Here is an 18,714-nt window from a genome sequence, read left to right as displayed (position 1 = left end):
TGTGGGCAAGGAAAGGCCAGTCACACAATACACCAAGTACACTCCTGCCATGAAGCGGTAAATAGTAGCAGTTTGGTAAGGAAAGCTGAGCACATTTACGTGCCTGACCACAAAACCTGCTAGTTGCAAGACTGAAGTCTAAGAACATATTGCACACTTGCTAGGATTACAAACCCATTCACAGCAGATCAAACCATTACTCAGAGCATTTAAAATAAACCCTGCTCAAGGTTACCAATGCTCAGCAGCTGTCAGAATGGGGTGGGGGGGAGATAACTTTGTTCTCTAGAAATCTGATAACACTGTTGTCAGAACACCAACCACATTCCCAGCACTGTTTGATAATGGAAGAGTGGGCGAGGTGCATGTAGAAGGCAGGGGTCATTTGATCATCCCAACACACACTTTTATTACGTAGGATTAGACAAAGTAGATTACTGAAAGACCCGAGGGGGGTGCATTTGGCACTTACACGTGCGTTAGGTTCAATGCTGCTGGTATCACTTTTGAGCTGAATTTCAGAGAACATATACCACTTCCTCCTCTCCCCCTTTGTCCCCCCCTTATGGGCTCTAAACACAAACTGCCGTTATTCCATCAAATTAAAGCAGGAGTCAAAAACTGAAGGTCAGATTATAAGAAAGTCAGTAAAACAACCAAATGATCATCCATCTTTAAATACCGAGAGATATTTGAAATCCTTTGAAGCTGCTTCTTACGTAAGGATTTTGGTGTATATATCACACATGCTAAAGAACAAGGAAACAGGCCCCAGTTTCAAGAGCCACTGCATGTGACAATGTCTTCGTCTCTGTTTGTTGTAGTAAGCCTCTTTCAATATGTAAGAAGAGAATTCTTTACTATAATTCAGTCTAGAAGTGGTTGCGTATTATAATATATATATTATATATATATATATATATATATATATATATATATATATATATATATATATATATATATATATATATATATATATATATATATATATATAATATATTAACAGTATAATACTTTGGGGCTTCTAGTAAACCATAAAACAGGACACAGTTTTACCAGTCAGATAACCTGACGCAGCTCAGAAACCATCACCTGTAAGTCATGCCTGCACAATCTTTTGAGATATTACCATTATAATTCTGTTGCTGATTCCAAGTTCAAAGTGCTTCACTGCTTAGAATTGTTTTGAAGCCTCTTGGAAAGGATGAGGGTGTAGAAATGTGCATTAAATTTACAAAGACAGACATTTAGGGAAAGAGTTTTATTTTTAAGCTTCTATGAGGGTTTTACAAACAGAGTAAAAAAAAGCTTTTCAAAATTAATCAAGAATGTTGTTTTTTTATTACTATTTAGGTGTGTTTTAAAATCCAAAAGTTCCACTGAAATTGACCTCACTGATGGGAAGTAAACAGCTACTTCTAACAAGCTGTTCGGACTACTGGTGGTGGTGGGGCCCCAGAAAAGGGAAACCCTTGTTCTGGGGACTAGCCTACATCAAGAAATGAAATAGGGGTAAGGCCAATGAAGTTAAGGATAGTGAGACCCCAGAGGGAGGACTCAAGCAAACCATAAAAGGAAGGAAGGAAGGGAGCATGAACTGAACTATCCAATGTGGCTGGATTCCCCCTACAAGGCTGTTAACCCTGCACAGTCCAGACAGGAGTGTTTAGCACAGATCCTTGGAGAGAGTCAAGCAGGCGCTATTCTTCAATTATTGTTAAAAGCCCTAAGTACAATTAATCAAATGGAAGGGTCATCTGCTTGTTTTCATGTTTCTCGGCTTGTGGAAAAGGCAGGAGCCAATGTGTTGAACCACCAAACACACATACAGGAACTACTCCCAAGCCTAGGGCAATATATGCTATCCAAATTTGAAATCAATTATATGAAGACCACAAATGAGAACATTTCCCTTCTCAGACAAACCACATTATTCATTATACTGCTGGGTGTTCTTCAATGCTATTTTCTCTGAAAAAGGAAGCTTACATACAGTAACTCTCCTCACCCCACTCTAACATCTACCATGGCTTGCCATACAGATCCTTGAATTGCAGGGAGTTTCCATGTCTCTTCCAGGGACACCTGGTGTTGGTGGGGAAACTCTCCAACACAATCAGGGGGATCTATATAAATCTGCTGTACTAAATATTACAGAAGAGTACAGAGAACCATTACATAAATGCAGTTTACTACAGCAATGAAGTACCATGCAGATTGGCCCTGATGAGTATGAGATGAGTGTTGGTGGGGGGAGGGGGGAGATACTAAGTTTCCCACCATTGTATTCTTCCAAACAAACCACTGAAGTACTTTGGCACATGTATCAATCATATTTTTGTTTGGTTTTTAGCACCAACATAGAACTACAGCGGAGGGCACTAGAGCCACTAGTACAAAATGCACGTTTTTAAAAAAAAATTAAAATAAGCCAGCCTCAAGAAGCGTAAGTGACACAGTGCCTCTCCTCAGATGTGATCATAGGGTTAATCCTTTTCCAAGAATTTTACCGGATCTTGCAATCCTCCCAAAACTGCAGTGTTCTGGGAGTAAGAAAACAAATCAAAGTATCAGAATAGAGTAGCTGCTAGTGGGTCAGATGAAGATCTGGAAGACCCAGGTTCAAATCCCTGCTCTGCACTGGAACTTGCTGCATGACCCTGGACCAGTCACTCTCTCGCTCAGCCCAACTACTGCACAGGGATGTTGTGAGAATAAGATGGAGGCAGGGAGAACGAAATACGCCACCGCGTGCTCCCTGGAGGAGTGGTAGGATAAAAATGTACCAAATAATACGATTCATTCCCAGAAATAATGGGAACCATCACTCAAGGTGAAGATCACCTCTCCCTCTACATCTCAACACGTCTATATGTTGTACACCAGTGTCAGAAGATGCCTTCTGTGATTTGGGGTGAAAGGCGCCAAACATGATGGAAGCTATAGAAGACGCTTCTTGGGAATAAAGTTCCGTATCAAACTGCTGCCCCCCCCCCCCCCGTGCAGATTATTTTCCTCTCACTTACAAGGCTATACATTCTCACAAACCCCCATGATTCAGGGGTTTGAAAGAACTTAAAATAGTTCATCCACCTTAGAAAAAAAAATCTTAAATAGTTTGTGCCAAAAGACTACAGTGTTGGTGTTCAACTCGAAGTCTGAAACCAGAAGGCAAGCAAAAATATTCCACGTTACTTTAAATCAAGATTTTTCAAGTAAACGTTTTTCAACAGAATGTGGCCAGTGAGCAGATCCTGATGCTTCCAATTCCTAGCCTCGGTCCTTCTCCCGATACACATCTCAAATATGCATCTCATGAGTATTTCATCAGTCCTGTCAACTCTAGGGCACAGCGGAGTGTTTGGAAGAGTAAACCAAAACCTCGTACCCCGTACTAGTCATTTACTCTCTTCTGGACCCTTTGAACAGCATGAAAGTGTGACACTGAACTTGAGGCACCTGGCTCTGAAATCTCTCATGCACAACGGGAAAGTCACCCAAACTATAATTCAGTGCAGATCTCTTCGACAAGCATCCGGTGTTGCTATTTGTTTAGATAACAGTGAAAAAAAAAATCTGTCTGGCATCAAATATTTGCTATGCTCCACCCCTCCATTTTGATCCAACAGCCTAACCAAATACAACTGATGGAAAAACACATTCCCGTAATTAAGGGAAAGTTTAAAAAAATAAGTTACACACACACACACACACACACAAACACGCAAGCACAGTCTCCTCTGGGGGCAATAAATAAATATGCACAAGTATCGCTTTGATCTCACGGAAGTAACAAATGGAGAAGTTGGTTAAACAAGCAAATGTAAACCACTAGCCACCTGAAAGCCTTCTGCCTGCTTCTAGGAGTACAGCATTGTCCAGGGGATGTCAGCGGCACAAAGCCTTCAAAGTGTGTATATGATGTAGACATCAATTTGACAGGCCAGCAGCAATGGAAGATACAGCATTTGGGAAGATACTAATTGGCTATTAGTTCCATGCTGGCAGCAACTCGAGACAATTTTGCTGCTGCTGTTTAATTGGCTTTGCTTTTAAACCTCTCTAGGAAACTTTGAACAAACCATGCCCTTTTTAATTAAAAGGCGAAACAAAAGTTTGCTGGCTACCCCTCCCCCCCAAAAGGATACAAAAACAAATCAAGCAGCCCCTAAAGCTTAAGGTGTTCAGGCAACCCTGAATCGAGACAAGTGACCAAATTTACAAGTACTCCAAAGGTAAATTCCCTTTTCATACAAGATAAAAGTTACTTCTATTTACTTTAACATGCAAATTTATAATATATGATATATAGAGAATATAGTGAAATGCTAATGCCTAGAATATAACCATCTACCCAGCTAGTCTCTGCCTTACCTTTGGCATGTTTTTTTTTTACAGTTTTGTTTTAAAATCCCCACTTGAATGGCAGGCACCACCCGCTGCACACATGTGCCCCACCCACCCCCAAGTATCCCCACACACTTTAAGAGCAGATGTCAGGCAGGCGATTGTAAACATTTAGCCACCCAGATTAAAAATAACATTAAAACAAAGATTTGTTCTAAATCAATACATTAAAAAAATAATTATAAAAATGCAATAAAACTGCATTCTCCTCAATTTTTCCCTTGAAAAGACATCCCGTGTTTTTGAACATTTGAAAAAGCCTTTAAACCCTTATCAAACTGAACTTCAGCACCTTTTTAAAGCAATTTTTAATTTTTAATCTTGCTTTAAGAATGGTTTACAAGTGAGACAATCTCCTTGTTATTCTTAAGGTTATTCTTGCTTTCTCTTGAAGTTAAAGGAATGGAGAACTACACTCTTTGAGAAGGTAACATTTTTAGAATGGTTTGCATGCAGTATTTAGAAGCTTCAAATCCCAAAAGAAACCAAATAGCAGAAGCCAAATTATCTTCTTGCCAAACACATAAGGAGTATTTCTCTTGCATAATCTCTTCTAACAAATCCAAGAGCTTTCTTTTTAAAACTCCAGTATCAACCAAGTCACGAACCTCCAACTACAACAGACTTTTTTTGGTAAATTTAACCCACTTATTTTGAAACACTCTTGCCATTTTCTCCATCTTCCTTTCTTAAATCTATAACCAAACATATTGTCAATTCTGAGATAAAAATTTCTAGGCCAGAACTTTAACATTCACTTACACTTGCAAAAGTTTCATGCAAAAATTCTCTTTTCTGGGCACCAAACCACTGCATTACAGTCTATCTAACAGATACTTAATACTCAAATAGATGTTTTAGTCCCGCTATCATTGTATTAAAATAGTCTAATTCCTGTGAATTTCCTGTTCTCAGAAAAACAGCAGGATTTGAGTCCAGTGGCATCTTAGACCAACAAGATTTTGAGAGTATAAATTTCTGTGAGTCAAAGTTCCCTTCTTCAGATAGCTAATACCATGAAAATCTTGTCGATCTCTAAGGCGCCACTAGACTCAAATCCTGCTGTTCTACTGCAGACCAACATGGCTACCCAACTGAAATTGTTCTCAATAATATTCAGCTTGGAAAGACAGGATGATAAATTTGGGTGACTGGCAAAACATCTTGGTATCTGGCTCTGCTCTGCTCCATCTTGTTACCGTTCATAAAATATATAGCAGAAATCTCACAGGCCATGCTACCAAGTACTTGGGCTAATTAATTCAACAATACTAAAAAGGAGAAGCACATCGAAAGTCTGGAAACTTACAGCGCTAGAGGGTTAAAAGCGAAACAACGGGCAGTATAAGCTACCAGATGGAAGGTTTAATTATTCAGCACTGAAAATGAACGCTCAGTGTGGCTGTTTCTTTTAAGCAGCTTTTCAGTAATGGGGTTATTTCTTAAATCAAAAGCATTCAACAGGCACTACTGAGGCATTATTCAATTTTTTAAAAATCAGCTGACAACATTGTTTTAAAGTGAAGGCACACTTACTCACAGATGCTGGTGGTCCTCTACTTGCTGGAATCCTAGACCAGCACTCTTTGAGTGCAGAGGCAAAACTCATGCCAACACATTCTCATACATCAGAAGATACAATCCTAAAGCCCTAAACAGGAAGATTTCATATTTGCGAGGCCAATTAAATGATGAGTGAAATGTGCTTTCCTTTACATTCTAGATCAGGTTACCTAACAACATTCCTGTACAACCAGCTATTTGGTAACGACTTCCATGGTCTAGCCAACTCCTAGTAATCATCAGTGGGCTTTGCGAGTTTAACCAGTTCATTACAACAGCAGCTAATAACACTGTTTTGAGGGGGTTTCTGCTCTGAACATCAAGCCATTTCATTTCTGCTGGAAGGAAGACTCTTTCCTAGCTCTGCTATTAAGATCCCCTGGCAATTTTGGAGGAGTAGCAATGCCAGCTGTCATACCATGTAATACCAATTTCTTGCCATCTATGCTGAAATATTTTTAACAGTGAGGTAAACAAAAAACACAAGCAGCAAGCCAGAAGGGATGCACTTCCAGCAATTAGGAGCAAGCTATTCAACTGCTGCCCAGGAGACCACTTCAATTAATCACCTTTAACCCTTCCCCTCACCTTCAGTACTTTCCTTGTGCACTCTTCACTTTATCCTGACAACACTTTCTTCTCCACAAAGCCCATTTCCAATCCCTACTTGCAAAACTGTTTTTCAGTAAGAGTTTGGAACCCTAGCCTTCACTCTTCAACACCTCTCTGCTCTTTACTTTCCCCAACATTCTCTATCCAAGGTGTTTAACTTCCCAGCCAAAACAATCTCCAGAAGACAAACCCAGACCTCTCTTCCCCTAAGATGAACACATCAAACTAACTTGCAAAAATCAACATAACAATTCTTGTACCATTCAAAAACTAGCTGGTGAACAAGAGCCTGTCACTGAGAAAAACCGAACACCATTACAAGTGTAACGGAATATGTTCATACCCAAGTATCTTTCCATAAGAAGGATATCTAACAAGGTACATTTTTTGTGGAGGCCTCAAGATAAAGTTCTTAAATCTTTGTATTTCCTAGGCTGGCGTGAAACACAAAACAGCACTTCAACTTCAAACATCTAATGTAAAATATGCCCAGTATCATGGGCAGATACTGGAGTTTAAGATTACTAAACTCTGTTCCTATACTGAACATTCCATTTTGGGCTGTAAACTTGACAAAGGCCACTAAACATCACCTTAAAGATCTTAATGTTATGTAATGCCTTTGGAAGAATTCATAATTTTCTATGCTCTCTTAAAACACTGGAGAAGTTAGGAAAACATCATAGCTAGCAGAGAGGATGTGCATACAAAAACTTCCTTGTTGAGGTTTTCACAACATTATAGGAAGTTAAAATGGTGGTTAAACAGCTCGCAAAAGCCTTCCTTGGTACCATGATCAGTACTGCATTATACACTCTCTGCACAACTTCCCCTGGCTTCACTCATACTACCTCACTTCCAAGAAAACTATTAAAATTCCCTGCTTCAATATCTTTAATCAAAAACCTTCATCTCAGCATGCTGCACTTCTTTTCATCATCCTTTCCAACTTCTGGTACCCCTTCACCCAATGTGCACTACCATGTTTCCTTTCTGGCACAATCTAGTGGCCTGGCGGAACCTCAAGGAAGAAGAAATAGCTGTCCATCATCTGAAAAAATGCTGCCATGTCACTATGAGGGCAGTATAGCAACACATACATTCTACATTATGCTGCATCCAAAGACTCCTATCTGGATCAAGAACTTCCAACTTGTAGAAACAAAAGCCTTGTTCTCAGATCTTTGGAAAATTGCATCTTTTTATTAACAGCCGTTGAACAATGAAAAAATTATAGAAAATGCAAGCTAACCACTTCCCTTACATGGCACTTTCCTTTTCACATGGCAAATCGTTTCATCTTCCCATGCATGAAAGCCTCACTTCTGCCCCACGTAACTTTATGACCTACAGTAAACGTATGACTTTGGTAATTCAGGCTGGGGACAAATGCCTAAGCCTGAATTATGCTAAAACTGCTCTTACCCCGTTAGCTCTAATGCAGAACACTCAAGAGAGGTGTTAAAGAAACATCCTTGGATTTATCATTATCTTCAGCTATATTTCTTTTCAGGACATTCCAAGTACTGCATGACATCAGCCTCAAACGTTCATAAACTTTTATATTGGGGAGGGGAGTGTTTCTGTAAAGCTGATTTTTACATCTAGTGTCCTGATATGGCTTCCTCTGCATAATATTTGAAAGCTCAGTATCTGTGCCATGAATTACAACTTTAATTCCAATATCCAGAGGACTGGGACACACTACCCAAAACCTTTGCAAGCAGGAGAAAGCAGGAATTATGTCTCACGAGCAGGCTAATACACAGATCTTTTGTGTGAGCCTTTTGAGCGATCTGAAAAAGTTGCAACTCTGTTACTGGAAGAGTAATTCAAGAGGAAAACTATGGCTCATTCCCCCAAAGCCGGTCTGTCTCATTCCCAAAGCTGATGGTGCCCCTAAAGAATTCTATCAACGATCATTGCATCAGTGATCCAGACCCTCCAGCTCCCACAGAATGTCCCCATTTAAGAGGCACCTCAGCAATACCTGGATCTTGTCCCTCTTGCCTTCTGACCTGTGAAAAACACCAACAGAAAAATAGCCCTATTATGAAACAGAGAATGGTGCAGGAGGTATCTTATCCTTGTTCTTCTGAGCATTTTGGATTGTTCAGGATCTCACCTTTGAGAAGCTAAAAAGTTTGAGCAGAACAGTGCAGATTCTAGTCCACAGTCTCCTGACAGCAAATTCGTTGACTACTCAACTGAAAATATACAGCGGCTACAGTTAAGAATCTGGCACAGGAAGACCATGAGAGGTCCGATGGGGCAAATGTATTAGCATCTAATTTTTGTTTAAAAAAAGTCCCTAACACACGGCCGTAAGGGAACATTTGGGTTGAAACTTTTTTTTTAAAAAATGGCTCTCTTGATGCCAGGATTATCTTTAAGCTTTGCTTCTCCTTTTCTTAAATACTGGAAGAAAATGAACAAGCATTTATCCAAGCACCAAACACACGCTTTGGTAAATAAAATGTCATCGACATAACTTTGTTCACGCTCAAAACAAAGGAATAGGAACCCCTGAGATCAAAAAGAATTGAAGAGGAAAAAATCACTTAAACTGAGCTACTCTTGAGTGAGAATAACCCTCAAAACTCTCCCTTTCTGCCCCCCTCCCCACCCTGCCCAAGGAAAAAATGAAACCAATACAACAGCAATAGCTAAGCTCAGACTCTAAAGCAGCAGCTACTCCCAACCCTACTCCCCCTCAGCAAATACAATTCCAAAAACACAAACAAAAAAGGACATATAATAATGCAAGGATTGGCGAAGGGGTGCAGCAGGCAGCCCGCAACGTCAGAAGTCCAAACTTAATAAATAAGTGGTAAAAAAAATATTGTTTCTTTTTCCTTTTGTGTGTTTTGTGTCTGTTCACAGTGCATGAGCAAAGGTCACTGTTATGTGGCCGTGAGCCTCCAGTCATGGTGGACAGAGAAGCAGGGAGCACACACTCACTTGGTGGACTGGCAACTCCTCTTGGCAGGCGGTTCATCAAGATACAAAGGCCCTCTTGCCCAAAGCCTTGCATTCTTCGGCTGCCTGGTGGTGAGATGCAAACAGGGGAAGCAACACACCTGCATTCAAAACAGACTAGGCAATTCCCCCATCTCTTCTGGGCAATACTGAAGGAGAAGATGAAACCAACAAGGGTGACTGAGCAGGCAAAGTGAAGAGTTCATGCCGCTGAAGAGTTGCTCCGGTGCAGGTAGGTGCCTGTTATGGTGTGGCACTCTCTCCTGCCCCTCTCTGCGAGCTCTAACTGCCAAGGAGACCTTCTCTGGCATGACAGCCACACTGCATGGCTACCTGGTGAAGAATGGCAGGTGGTGCTGGCTGAGGATGCTGCTGGTGCGGGGGGACTCTGTCTTCGCCATGACATCTTTGAACCAGGATGCCACATCGACTTCCAGTGTCTCATAACGCTTGATGAAGTTGTGTTCCTGTAAATCAACAGGAAGAGAAAATAACCTAATTAGGAGTTGCAACTCCCCCCACATGTCAAGCAAGGCTGCAAGCAACTATTGCCACCTACACCCAAAAGAGAGAAGACTGAAGTGCTGGCCACTGGCAGGAAAGAGCTGTCAATAAGTGAAACATGAACAAGCCACCAGAATATCTCCTTTGGATTTAATAAACTAGGTGTCACTAAGGAAGAATACCACGTGATTAATTCCAGCCTGCCTGCCCACTGTTACAGGCTAGCTCTGGTTACTTCCTGGAGTGATCTCTTCAAATATCTGGCAGAACCCACTGCGTTCTTCCCTCTGAGCTTTTTAATGTTCACAATGAAGAGATGTATCTAATACTTACAAGTAGCTTGTTGTACTTTGGTCTCTTCCTATGATCTTTAGTAAGGCTATAAAGACAGAAAACCAAAGTCAATGTCTTCTAGGGAAAGGAGAAAGAAGAATTACGGGGTTATCAGCATGTCATGCCTCCATTACTTGAGACCTACAATAGAACTCAGATGGTCTATTCTACCTTTAGATCTGTGTCAGCTCATAGGACAAAGTTCACTGTCCTGTGATAACAAGAAGTCATGGGGTCTACCTCCTGCAATCCAAACCTTTGTTTCTCATAATAACTTGTGCCAACCTGACTGTGTATGTGTGGATGCTTAAAAGGAATTAGGTGGAACTGAGACATATAAGCCTGAAGCTCTCTAGCACAAAATGACTACTACTGCTACTGTAACTACCACTTTGCAATTCTTTACACACTAGCTGCTGATACAGCTGCCTCCTTGGTGATGAGAGTGAAAATGGGAGAAAATGAAAAGCCACAGCCAACTTCCACATCCAATGTTCATGACAGATTTTTTGCTAGTTCCAGGATAATGGACTCTCTCTGCTCTTCTCCAGCGAGCCGAAAAGCTAGCTAGGAGGTGAAGCGTAGTGGATAGAGAGAAAAGGCAAGGGAAAGGGGCCAGGAACATGTGGCAAGCCAAACGAACTGAGTATGTGTTAGAGTTAGCTGCCAAGGATGGGATCTGCATTCTGGAAAAATATTACCAGTAGCTAAAATAAACTAGAGTTTCGTGACACATTGCAGCCAAGAAAATTTTACTCCAGCATAAGCTTATGTCCACTTCTTCAGACTCCCATTTATTTCTGCTGCAACAGACGAATGTGTCTATCCCTCTAGAACTGTTACCAGTATAGGTTAAGCTCTGTCTGTTGCACTGGCATGTTATCGGCTTTACCAAGCATGACAGTTCCAGTTCCCTTATGCACACTCCTAACAGCATGAGAGGCAGAGTTGCCCAAAGTTAAACACCAGTCAACGTTTGAGGAAGCAACTGGTGTGCAAGTGCTCAGTAAAATGGCAGTGAATCACCAGGGCTCTAGGAATCATAGTGCTGGCTATCTGAATTGTTACCTGCTAGTTCTAATACCTGTACCAGTGTATTTCACTTGACAGTTCACTCACCAATCTTTAACAAAGGACTGAAAGTCTACAGAAAATCCCATGTTGTTTGGGAGAAGTGGAGGATCTTCTTGCAACACCTTGGTGAGGACCTCAAAGTCCGTTTTGCAGTTCTTGTAGGGGAACTGACCTGTAGCCAGCTCAACCTGCACAAGAGATACAACAGGGGAGATACGAAGAGCAAACCTTTTTAAAAAATGGGAACCATCTGTTAAGACTCATTAGTATCACCCCACTCAGCCTCCGCTCACTTCAAACAACTGGTTTGGATACAGACTAACATTTCCACAGGTGCAAGGACTTCTACCTGAGTTTGATTTTCCTGCTTCCCCCCTCTCCCACAAGAGCCCCAAATGCTCTCTGATACTTTGTTCTTTCCCCCTATCTTTATCAGAATAGCAATGGCGGGAATGCCAGGCTGCTGTGGGAGATGGCAAATCATGCTCTAGGGGTGGAAATTCTTGTGCCCCTGGAAATGCTAGTCTGGATCTAACCTACTGTCAGTTAAAAGTAAGATAATACAAGCCACTGAATCACATGCTTGCCTCAAGGTTTAAATCAGCGTATTTATTTAACGAAGTGCTATTCTAGCAGCTGTAGACTGGGTTCTGACAAACTGAGTCAACTGTATTTCTGCATTTTACAGTCATTTTCCTAAACCTTCAAAAGGAAATTTAAATCCAACATTAACACCTGCATCCAAATAGACCAGACCACTACATCTCTACCTGGCAACACAAAAACAGACAAAGAGCAAGGAGGTCTTTGCCTCAAAAATACAAATTGGGGACAGCTTCAATTTGCACACCTTACAGACAAAAAAGGTAGCATGGAGATACCATTTGACTTAGCCAAACTCAATAGCTGCAGTCCTCTTTGAATATGAGACTTCTGATATTATTTTCACAGAATCACAGAGTTGGGCCATACAGACCTTCTAGACCAACCCCCTGCCCAATGCAGGATGAGCCTAAAGCATCTCTGACAAATATTCATCCAGCCTCTTCTTGAAAACTGCCAGTGAAGGGGAGCTCACCACCTCCCTAGGCAGCTGATTCCACCTTTGAACTACTCCGACCATGAAAAAGTTTTTCCTAATATCCAGCTGGTACCTTTCTACATGTAATTTAAGCCTGTTGTTTCGAGTCCTATCCTCTGCTGCCAACTGGAACAGCTCCCTGCCCTCCTCCAAATGACAGCCTTTCAAATATTTAAAGAGAGCAATCATGTCCCCCCTCAATCTCCTTTTCTCCGAACTAAACATTCCCAAGGCCCTCAGCCTTTCCTCATAGGGCTCAGTCTCCAGACCCCTGATCATTCTCGTCGCTCTCTTCTGCACCCTCTCGATTTTGTCCACATCCTTTTTGAAGTGAGGCCTCCAGAACTGCACACAGTACTCCAGGTGCAGCCTGACCAAGGCAGTATAGAGAGGGACTATGACCTCCTGCAATTTCAATGCAATGGCCCTTTTGATACAACCCAAGACTGAGTTTTCCCTTTTTGCCACCACATCACACTGACTGCTCATATTTCGTTTACAGTCCACTCTTATTTCAAGATCTCTTTCACATACACTACTACCCAAAATTGTATCCCCCATCCTGTATTTGTGCTTCACATTTTTGTGGCCCAGATGTAATACTGTGCACTCATCTATGTTGAATTGTATCCTGTTCACAACCACCCACTTCTCCAGAGTATTCAGGTCTTGTTGAATTTTAACTCTATCTTCTTGGGTGTGTGCCACTCCTCCCAATTTGTATCATCAGCAAATTTAATGAGTAGCCCATTTACCCCTACATCCAGATCATTGATAAAAATATTGAAAAGTACTGGGCCCAAAACTGAGCCCTGTGGCACCCCACTGGACACCTCCCTCCAATCTGATGAAACGCCACTGACCACCACTCTTTGGGTGTGGTTCTCTAACCAGTTCCCTATCCACTGAACTGTCCTATAGTCCGCAGTCTTCCAGTTTATCCATTAGAATGTCATGGGGAACCTTATCAAAAGCTTTACTGAAATCCAGGTAAATCACATCGACAGAGTTCCCACAATCCAGTAAGCTCGTCACTCGATCAAAGAAAGAAACCAGGTTGATCTAAGAAGATCTGTTGGGGACAAAACCATGTTGACTTCCCCGGATCACTAAGCGGTCCTTCAGATGCTTACAGATTGATCCCTTTAAAATCTGCTCTAATATCTTCTCAGCAACAGAAGTCAGACTGACTGGCCTGTAGTTTCCTGGGTCATCCTCCCTTTCTTAAAGATTGGGATAACATTCGCTCTTCTCCAATCTTGTGGCACATCCACAGTTCTCCAGGAGGCCTTGAAGATGATGGACAGAGGCTCTGCAAGTTCTCTAGAAAGTTCTTAGAGCACTCTTGGGTGCACACCATCCGGCCTAGGGGATTTGTATTCATCCAGTGCAGCCAGGTGTCCCTCCACAATCTCTCTGTCAATGTCAACTAGCCCCCTAGGTGTCCTATCATCTCTACTACCATCTCTAGATGTGCTCAAGTTCAGGGAGAAAACAGAGGCAAAAAAGTAATTAAGCCTGTCTGCTTTTTCTCTGTTCTCCGTTAGAGTTTCTCCTTCCACTCCCAACAGCGGTCCAACTGCTTCGTTTACCTTGCGTTTGCTTCTCACATATCTGTAGAAGTTTTTCTTATTGTAGCGAGCCCCCCTGGCCTGACCCAGCTCATACTGAGCTTTGGCTTCTCTTATTTTCATGTCCCACTCTAAAAATAAACCTAAAATCATCACTTTTTCTGTTTGTTATATATATTAAAAGTTGTTTGAAATATGATCCAAAAAGGTTCCAAGAAGACACCACGGAGACAAACTATACTTCATTAAAGACAGAAAGGAGGCTTTGCTTACCAGAGAAATGCCAAGACTCCATACATCTGCACGGATATCATAATCTGGTTTTGAGGGATCAGGGGGATCTATTCTTTCAGGCTAGAAAACAAAAGGCTATTATAAATTCAGCCCAAAGAGCATCTGTCTGCTGCTTCTTACCTGAACCTACCAAGATTCACACGATTACAAAAACTGAACTGTTGTTGCATATGCAAAATGCAATAAGCTTTGCTGCTCAAACAGCAACTGTGTAACAGTTACTGCACAATTTCCCAGAATTCATGTCAGAATTAAGTGGCAGTCTTTTACAGGGAAACACAAGAGATGAAATTGTCTGGACCAGAGCACACACAAGGTGCAGTCTGATTGCTGAAGTTTAAACAAGCTGGTCCAGAGACCCGCCAATGTTAGAGCCCGCCTGGCAACTTTATATATAAACTGCACTGAGTGATTTGGGTAAAGAATGGTGTACTCTGACAACCAACATGAACAAAACCCTAATTCAACAAGACAACAGAGAGATTCTTGGTGATTTTCTGCTACCACCTGCTTGCCGCTTACCGCCATATAGGCTGCACAACCAGCACTCCGAGTTTTGGCTTTTGAGTCCACTAGTCTTCCACTGATACCGAAGTCACAGAGTTTGATTTGGCCCCTCTCATCTAACAAGATATTGGAAGGTTTCACGTCTCTGTGGATAACACCATGCTTTTCTTTCAGGTAGTAGAGTGCCTTGACAATCTGAAAGCAACACAGACAAATGCTGAAGGGAACAAAACCAAAGCCAATTGATTAGAAATTAAGTATAAGCATTAGTGTAGGACTGATTACCAAAACTGCATGCTGTATATTAGTATGCCTGGGGAAAAAATGCCATTCTGTTCCGCTTTCTGCATTCACAGTGTAGACTGTGACTGAGATCCTATCCAGGATAGGATCCTGCAGGATCCTATCCAGGATAATGGAGCTGTGCTGCATTAACAATGACCTTCCTACTCCCCAGGAACATCATGCTCACTGATTCCCTCCTCTCTCCAGTCCTACACTTTGACCCCGCCATGATGATCAGCATTTGTGTCTTAGAATCCAAGCCTTGGTCTCCGGGACTTTCATGATACCTGGAAAATGGACTGTTTCCCGTTATCTGAGGACAAATTTCATTGTCATTAGCATATGGCAACTGTTCTTTTGGGTCATAAAGATTACAAAACAGCTTTTAGGACTACACTTTAAACAAAGAAAAAAAATTAGCAAAACAATGCTCTTGCCATTTCTTCTTGTAACCCTAAGAAGAAATCTATCCACTCTAGATACGACACTGAATTATCCCGACTTTCACAATTTACAATGGTAACTGATAATTATTTTAAAATTACCCTGCTTCTCTGCAGCTTATAGTAAATTAAAATTAATAATGATTATTATATCAAATCAATCGTTTATCAGGTAAGCAGCAGAACTATGTAAACAAAACAAGCTACAAACCCACCAAAAAATAACAGAATTTACTAGTCCTCTGGAGGCTAAAAAGAATGGGGCCAAATGTGTCCCCAAAATTTTTGATCCTGCCATACATGATCACCCGTCAAGTCTTCAATTGTGAGATACAAAGCAGGGCTTCTCCTGATTACCTAAGTTGGGGCAGGCAATTCCTGAGGCTGCTCTCTTAATACTTTCCACTCTTGAATGTTAGAGATTTTAACTTTAACATTCAAACTATAGTGCACAGAAAACATTATTATACAGTTGAATCACTGAACAATTTAACAGCTAGAGAAATATTTGTATAAATATTACTTCAAATTACATTTCCTACCTTTTTAGATGGCCAGGGAGCATGATAATATTTTTTACAAGACATAAAGCAGAGAGGGAGAAGAACCTAAGGAACTAAGCTTTTGTATTGGCCGCCTTAAAGGGGGAACTTATCTTAGTAAAGTTTAATTTAGTTTGTTTTCTAGAAAGAATGTAAAGACTATGAGGCAAATCCAGGTTTCCACAAACAGAAAGGGTTTGTAGAAGTGGATCTTCCCTACCTTTCCCCAATATCCGCCCCCCCCCGTGAATCCTTGGTGCAGGGGGGGGGGTGTTGCTGCATAACTGCCCCTCTTGGTGGAGTCCCCCCACCACATGGCATTTCATTCAGGAGGGTCCTCTGACACTTTCAGTACCTTCTTTTTGGGTTCCACAAAGATGAGTGAAGGGTAAGATCTGCTTCCATTTACTATTTTTATTTGTTATGTCCTGTTCCAAGGCACTGTCTTGCTAGTACAACAGTCTTCAACATGGTACCCATAGGCACAGCAGTGACCATCAACTGGCCTCCCCAAAGCAAAGGACCATTCCTGGCTTTCTTCCGCCTTGCTGGAACAGAAGGTGCTTCAGAACAACTCAGGAGGCATCACTTTTGCACCTGCATGAGGCCATGCTAATATGTGGTCCCCCAGCCTTTCCTCAAAAATTACAAACATGCCCACAGGTTCAAAGAAATTGGGACCACTGCTCTAGTAAATGCATCTAACCTAGAGATAACCAAGCTTTTTTATAAACGTACAAATGAGTGCAATGATTAAGTAGCTTCCTCTAAAGCTGAAAATCTGTCCCTTGAATTCTAGAGAAAGGTTCCCCCCTAATGGCTCAAGTGGAATATAGTTTAATAGTTTAATATTAATACTTCTCATATTTAAGAATTTAAACTAGTATCTTTCATTCCATGATCTCTGTACTTGAAGCAGTGATGAATTACATTTTTTTCTCATCAGATCTCTCTGTCTAATGCAATCAAATTACCCCCCCAACCCCTTTGGATCACGGGGCCCTGTGGCACAGAGTGGTAAGCCGCAGTACTGGAGCCCAAGCTGTGCCCATGACCTGAGTTTGATCCTGGCGGAAGCCAGGTTCAGATAGCCAGCTCAAGGTTGACTCAGCCTTCCATCCTTCTGAGGTCAGTAAAATGAGTACCCAGTTTCCTGGGGGTAAAGTGTAGATGACTGGGGAAAGCAATGGCAAACCACCCCATCAAAAGTCTAACAAGAAAAAGTTGTGATGTGACGTCCCTCGATGGGTCAGTAATGACTTGTTGCTAGCACAGGGGACTACCTTTACCTTTACCTACTCTTTGGATCAACAAAGGGGATTCACAACTTAACATTTCCACTACCTGTGCTATTCAAAGGTTTTATTGTGCATACTCAAATCCACAGCCACTAAAATATGTGGACGAATGGAACAAAGCACAGAATTTCCATCCTATGGACACTGAAGCTTTTCTATGCTCTTCTGCCACTTTTGATCTTCAGAACAACAAGGGCTAGAAAATTGCTAAAGAAAAGACTACATCTTTAGGAATTCATTTCTGCCTGTGGGTGTGCAGAGTTCCTCTTGGCTGCCTCCACTGAGCCCTGGGTAGGGTTTTCTCCCTCAATCCCAGACATCTTCCGTTTCAAAAATGGAATTCGCTAAAAGGGACGCACTTTCTGGCCCTTACATCTTCACTGGGCAAAGTTGTTGGGAACTTTTTGTTCCCCTTGAAGTTTCTGTCTTCAAGCACTTACCGCTACAGTCATCTTTCCCAAGATCCTCTCAGGGATAGGTCCTTGAATGCGTTTTTTCAGCTTCTCAGCACATGTTCCCATTAGTTCCATGGCTATAAAAACATCTGTCTACAGTGGGGAAATAATAAAAGTGAACGTTTTAGACCACTCTAACAAGGCTGCTCAATTCCCCCTCACACGTAGGCAGACTGGAGGAGGTAGCAGTGCTGGCTTTACTTACATTTGTAATGAAAGTCCCAAAGCACTGAACAATGTAGGGACAGTCATGGCTCTTCAGCACTACATCCAAGTCCATCAGGATTCTCTTGTTCTCCTCTTTGTTACCAGAACGACGCATTTGCTAAGCAGAGGGAAATACAACAGGGCATATGTGAAGATCACGTGCAAACGTTACAAGACAAAGGGGGAAAAGACTTTGCTCCTTTGCCTCACAATTCTTGAAGCTGCAAATCAGAACTCTGCAGGTTCAAATCGCACTACTGCCATGAGCTCAGCAAGTGGCCTTTGGTAAGCCACTCCTCTCAGCCCCAGCTCCCCAGTTGGATTGCGAGGATAATAACAACACTGACTTTGCTAACCGCTCTGAGTGTGTCGCTAATCCGTCTAGAAGAGCTGTATATAAGTGGCTATTATGACTAATACACAGAATATCAGTATTTCCCACCTATAAAAGGTAAGAACATTACTGAAATACTTCATCTCATCCATTCCCTCTCTAAACAGCATAGGCAAAAGCCAAACCACCACCGGTGTATCCCTGCACCATCCCCCCTTTGCTGTC

At 41.7% G+C, this 18,714-nt stretch overlaps 1 protein-coding gene across 2 annotated transcripts in view; it reads right to left on the bottom strand.

The window, feature by feature from the left end:
* Positions 1-1,246: 1,246 nt before the first annotated feature.
* The window catches only part of MAP2K7 (mitogen-activated protein kinase kinase 7), a 48,334-nt gene continuing 30,866 nt past the window's right edge, over positions 1,247-18,714 (bottom strand). For both annotated transcript variants that reach the window (XM_054976188.1, XM_054976189.1), the window contains 7 exons: positions 18,154-18,273; positions 17,934-18,041; positions 14,941-15,120; positions 14,398-14,478; positions 11,518-11,660; positions 10,399-10,444; positions 1,247-10,028 (listed from right to left, as the gene is read on the bottom strand). In XM_054976188.1, coding sequence (XP_054832163.1) covers positions 9,891-10,028; positions 10,399-10,444; positions 11,518-11,660; positions 14,398-14,478; positions 14,941-15,120; positions 17,934-18,041; positions 18,154-18,273 — 816 coding nt within the window. In that variant the 3' untranslated portion in view covers positions 1,247-9,890. The remainder of the gene's footprint in view (positions 10,029-10,398; positions 10,445-11,517; positions 11,661-14,397; positions 14,479-14,940; positions 15,121-17,933; positions 18,042-18,153; positions 18,274-18,714) is intronic.

This window comes from Eublepharis macularius, chromosome 4, assembly GCF_028583425.1.
Source record: "Eublepharis macularius isolate TG4126 chromosome 4, MPM_Emac_v1.0, whole genome shotgun sequence".
Classification (NCBI taxonomy): Eukaryota; Metazoa; Chordata; class Lepidosauria; order Squamata; family Eublepharidae; genus Eublepharis; species Eublepharis macularius.
Note: the sequence above shows the minus strand (reverse complement) of the source record. Positions and strands in the feature narration are given on the sequence as shown.